Source organism: Lagopus muta, chromosome 1, assembly GCF_023343835.1.
Source record: "Lagopus muta isolate bLagMut1 chromosome 1, bLagMut1 primary, whole genome shotgun sequence".
In the NCBI taxonomy this organism is placed as follows: Eukaryota; Metazoa; Chordata; class Aves; order Galliformes; family Phasianidae; genus Lagopus; species Lagopus muta.
In genome coordinates, this window is record NC_064433.1 from 58,123,602 (window position 1) to 58,129,414 (window position 5,813).

Genomic DNA, 5,813 nt, shown 5'->3' on the forward strand with positions numbered 1-5,813 from the left:
AGAACACACAGACCCAGATCTCTGACAAACAACTGCCCCCAGTGCCTTAGGAGACTAAATATCTTTCCATGCTACATAACATCACTTCTTTCTGGGCATTGGAAATTCCCATGTTAGATGAGTCAGAGAGATAAATGCAGCACCAGGACTTTCTTTGTTTAAATTTCTTTAAATATTTAATAATGAGTTCCTACCTCACAACAACTGCATTAGTTTCTGCACACACAACTGCACACTGGTCTAAACCAACCTCTGCCATCTTGGAAAACAAACAATTTGCTTCCCCTTTTGGATATCCATCATAGCCCAGGGCAACTTATGGACAGGAGCAAAAAGGGAATTTTCTTCTGGCAGCTCCAGTTATTTACAGCCCAATCTAACTGCTATAAGCTGTTAAATCTTCAGTGAGAATTCCTGTGCGATTCTAAGTTTTGACGGATGTTTGGGAACACTTATGCAGATCTCTATTTCAAAATGACTGACTGTGGATCCTAATCATTCATCAGTATGATATGTGAAGTTTCAGAAAATGATGAAGTCTTTTTTGCCCACAAGTATCATTTGTCCTTGTTCCCAGAAATATAAGTTCCTTTGAATGAAATGAAAAATAATGCTTATAAACAATGATCACAGAAAACTTGAATGAAAAATGAAGGATGAACCAAGGCATCGTTATTTCTGCGCTCATTTTCTTTGCTATCGTGGGAGACACAACGCTCCCACGCGGGCTGCTGGGCAGCCTGGTCTCGTATTAACTGTGGAGGCTGGTGGCCCCGCATGTGGCACGGAGGTTGGAGCTTCATGATGCTTGAGGCCCCTTCCAACCCTGCCATTCCGCGATTCTGTGATTCACCACAGCCTCTCCGGACAGCCGGGTCGGGCAGTAACGCGGCACCTCCCCACGCCGGCTCCGCCCCGCCGCATCGCGGCGTGCCTCGCACAAGATGGCGGCGCCCACACTGTCGCGGCGCTGTTGCCGCGCGGCGGAGTTATTTGGCGCCCTGCGGCGGGCCCGGCCACCGGGAACGCGGCACGTCCACGAGCGGCCGCAGCGGGCCCGCGGCGCCAAGGGGCTGCTGGCGGCGCAGTTCGAGCGCGGCCTCTTCCAGGAGGTGTTCCCGGCGCAGGGCGCGGACGAGCAGCTGGAAGCGCTGCTGGAGCCGGGCCGCCCGCCCGTCGCCGTTTACTGCGGTTTCGACCCGACGGCGGACTCGCTGCACGTCGGGCACCTGCCGGCCGTCATGGCGCTGCTGCACTTCCAGCGCGCCGGACACACCGTCCTGGCTGTGGTGGGCGGCGCGACGGCGCGGCTGGGCGACCCCAGCGGCCGCGAACGCGCGCGGGAGCCGCTGGAGGCCGAGAAGGTGCGGGCCCACGCGCGGGGGCTGCGCGAGGGGCTGGGGCGGCTGCTGGAGAACCACCGCGCGCTGTTCTGGGCGGCGGGCGGAGGGCGGCCCCTGGGCCGGGCGGAGCTCCTGGACAACGCGTGGTGGCTGGGCCGCGAGCCGCTGCTCGACTTCCTGTGCGGCGCCGGCGGCCGCCTCCGCATGGGCACGTTGCTAAGCCGGCAGGCCTGCCAAGCGCGGCTGCGCAGCGCCGAGGGCATGAGTCTGGCCGAGTTCCTGTACCCCGCCCTGCAGGCCTACGACTTCTTGCACCTCCACCGGCACCACGGCTGCCGCGTGCAGCTGGGCGGCGCCGACCAGATGGGCAACATCATGTCCGGATACGAGCTCGTCACCAAGTACGTGGGGGCGGGGCTGCGGTGGACGGTGGCCGTGCCTGGGGACCTGCGGGTCGTCCGGGTGGGCGGTAGAGCCGGCGGGATCCCGGGTTGGATCAGAAATAGCGCAGCCAGCGGGAGCGGGGAGGTGATCGTCCCTCTGTACCCGGCACTGTGGGACCGCATCTCGAGTGCTGTGTTCAGTTCTGGGTCCTTCAGTGCAAGAAAGAGGCTGGTGCCCTGGAGCGTGTGCACGAAAGGGCAGTGAAGCTGTAAGGGGTCTGGAGCTCTGGGCTTGCGGGGAGCGGCTGAGGGAACTGAGATTGTTCAGTCTGGAGAAGAGGAGCTGAGGGGATACTTCATCACTATGAATGCCTGAAAGGAGGTTGTGGTGTGGTGGGGGTCGGCCTCTTCTCCCAGCTAGCAGTGATAGGATGGCAATGGCCTCAAGTTGTACCAGAGGAGGTACAGGTTGGATACTGGGAAACAGAACAACTGTTTTTTGTTTTTTTGTTTTTTTTTTTTCCTAAAGTACTCTTCATAGAGCACTTCTGAATTACTTTGCTAACAGCTGTGTAACTGCTAAGGAATAGTATCTTTCAGGATGCCTGAGTTTTCTTAACGATGACCAAAATGTGATTTTTCATCTTCTCTAATCCTCACAGGACGACAGGAACAGATGTGTTTGGAATTACTGTGCCTCTTATTACCAGTACTACTGGAGATAAACTGGGAAAGACTGCTGGCAATGCAGTTTGGCTAAACAGAGATAAGACTTCTCCGTTTGAGCTGTATCAGTTTTTTGTTAGACAACAAGATGACATAGTTGAGAAGTAAGTAGTTTTTCTTCATCTGTCTTCCTGGCTTTGTTTATGAAACTACATCCTGATGGTTCTCTGTAACTGTTGCATGTGGATGTACTTCCAGTACATGCACATGTATTTATATCTACATAGTGGATCATCTTGCATAGTTTTTGGGCTGATTGCACTCCATTTGGGACACCACTGGCCTACATAAAGATACACGTAGTCAACAGTTACACTGCAGCAGTAGCACAATTAAAGAGGAGAGAACAACACTTTTTTAAGTCCATGGCAGACAATATAAGTTTATGTACAAGGCAGAGGTTTTCAGAATTCAATTTTAAGTAATTGTTGAAAGTAAAAACAAAGGCAGAGGGGAGAAACAGAAGCATCAAAGTTCACATACCTGGTCAAATTGCTAATTCCTTGAGCCTTCTCAAAGCAAGTAATAATCAGCACCCCATGCTAAGGTTTAATAGTGTAACTGCAGTACAAACGTCTCTCATAACTTGGCTTGATTCCTATATGGAGGTTCTGCATCAACAGCACTTTTCAGACTGAAAAAAGGCTGTGTGGATATTTAACATCAAAATGTTTAATGCTTTCAGACTTTGTAATCATGGAAGTACCTTCATTAATACACTGAATTCCACACAGCTGCGTGCCCATTTAAATAAACCTTGTTGTAAAGAGTATACTTCTGATATGCACCTTTAAATTGTTGATGATCCTAAATAATCTTCTGCAAGATACGCAGTCATCAACGCACAGCGTAATTCTGTCTGGTGATCAGCATAGCTGCATGGCTTTGCATTAATATACTGTGTAACTACTAAGGATGTAAGTTAGAACCTCCCAAGTAGACACACAATTGCAGTACATTCTATAAAGTACATTTCATTAGAAAAGTAAATTCCTGATTGTAATACAAGCTTCATAAAAGCTTTTGGAGCTTTTTTATTTCTGTACGCATTACCCTTAATAAAATGGTAAATAAAACATGAGTTACCATTTTAAATTTAAGTATGTGGGCAAAAACAAAGAGTTGTTTGAAAGAATAGCTATAATATGGATTTCTTAAAGAAATAAGAATCATTTTAGTGCAGTTAATGAAGTTTGAATGACAAGGACAGGAAATCTGTAACAATGGTTTTATAGACAAAAGAATTTTTTTTTTTTTCCCTGCTCACAGATACCTGAAACTCTTCACCTTTCTTCCTCTTGAGGAGATTGACCACATCATGGAAATGCATGCCAGAGAGCCTGAAAAATGGGGCCCTCAAAAGCGACTTGCTGCAGAAGTAACAAAACTTGTTCATGGCAGAGAAGGGCTGGAATCTGCTAAGAGGTGAAGTTCATTTTGTTGAGCATTTCTCTTTCAGATATATCTGATGGTAGTTTAGTTATGTGTGGTTTTTCAGGGACTGTTTTAATGGAGTTAGCTGAGACTTTGCTATTAAGAGAAATATATAGCAATGCTCTAGACTTAAGAGATACATAAACTATATTAAAATTGCAAGAGAATGGAGTCCAAAAAAACCCACGAATTCAAAGTTAGAAGGGTAGCTCCTAAATTCTTTTGTTACTGTGCGGAGCATCAGAAGAAATTGGGGAGGGGAATCTTTTCAGTTAAACTGTGCTTTGTCCAAAGATGAGACTAGAACTGATTCTGAATGATTTTTGTTCTCACAGGTGCACCAAAGCCCTTTATCACAGCAGTGTGGAGGCACTGGAAGCTATGTCTGACCAGGAGTTACAGGAACTTTTTAGACAGGCTCCTTCTGCTGAATTGATGCTTGAACCTGGAATGACTCTGCTTGACCTGTGTCGCAAAGCAAATGCCATTCCACATGGACCTAGTGGGTATGTTATCAGCCCCACTCTTCAGTAGTACCTCACTTGAACGGGTGGAAGTGGTGTGCTCACTTTAACAAGAGGTCAGAATAACTAAAACAGATAGTAAAGTGTAAGTTACCTGCATGTTATAGAATCATAGAATGTCTTGGCTTGAAAAGGACTATAATGATCATCTAGTTTCAATCCTCCTGCTATGTGCAGGGTCACCAACCACGTGACCAGGCTGAGAGGGGAGGCCTCATTGCATTTTGAAGAGAAAGTGTAGGATAATGCAGTGTCATGTACCATAGCTGTAAAATATACGGCTGAGAAAGAGACAGCAACAGATTACGTTCCCTTTATCCCTCTCAGGAGTAGAGGATGTGTACAAGACTTAAAATTTGTTCAGTTACAAATTAAACCAAAGGAGCATCTGAAATAGCTCTTAACTGATCTTTCAGTACTTACCAGCAACAGGTATCTTCCTCTTGCAATTACTCATTGTTTTTGTTGTTGGTTTCTTTTTTTTAAGGTACCAGAAAATTACAGACGGTGGAGTTTCAGTAAATGGGATTCGTATAACCAATCCTGAGACTGTTCTTATTCTTGGACAGCATATTCTCAAGAATGGAGTATCACTGCTTAGGATTGGAAAGAAAAACTACTACATTATAAAATGGCTCACATTGTGACAAGAAGAATATCTTCCTAAAATTAGATACCACTTCAACTCTGTTGCTTGAAGAATGTAATTGAAGACGTTTCTATACTGTGCAGCTCACAAACTGCCTAATAGCATAGTTTCAGTTTTCAGAATACATCAACAGAGTTCAAATAAAGGCAGCTGAGATTCTCAACATGTATGATTTCATGTTTTAGCTCTGGAAGTGAATCACTGAAACAGAGATAGAAATCCATACCAGATTTTTTCCTCATCTGCTGTCTATCTCATTCCTTCACAATGATCACACTTCATGTAGGCCACAGATTGCACATAGCAGAAAAAGCTGCATGCTATATTATAGCAGTTGCACACCTACACTGGATTTTTTAACTCCACTAAGGTTATGCATTATAATTTGTTACAGCTGGGCTTTTTCTTAACTTACTCCTTTTTAAGTTAATGCAGTGGCTGTCAGTATCAGCTGTCGCCCATGAAGAGTACGGATTCATGTGATGTGCTCTCTCCACTAAAGTATAAGATACAGATCTAAAATACCAAAAAGGAGTGTTTGAAATTGCTTTGGAAACAGGTACCACTGAAGTACAGAACTGGAAAACTCACATGCAGCTCTTAGAAGTTACACCAATGAAGAGGGATTTCAAGCACCATTCATAAAAGAATATGCATGAGAAGATTAAAAGATGCATTTCAAGGAACCGAGGTGGAAACTCTCTTCCAACTGCTGTATTGTAGGTGGGAGGGGCAATGGTCACCAGATATGCTA

General features: G+C 46.0%; 1 protein-coding gene across 1 annotated transcript; it reads left to right on the top strand.

The window, feature by feature from the left end:
• The first annotated feature begins 216 nt into the window (after positions 1-216).
• On the top strand, positions 217-5,224 carry YARS2 (tyrosyl-tRNA synthetase 2). Its single transcript, XM_048939667.1, is given in 6 exon segments — positions 217-743; positions 859-1,744; positions 2,389-2,556; positions 3,722-3,877; positions 4,222-4,392; positions 4,898-5,224. Coding segments are annotated over 6 exon segments (1,635 nt in total). The 5' UTR covers positions 217-649; the 3' UTR covers positions 5,058-5,224.
• Positions 5,225-5,813: the final 589 nt, after the last annotated feature.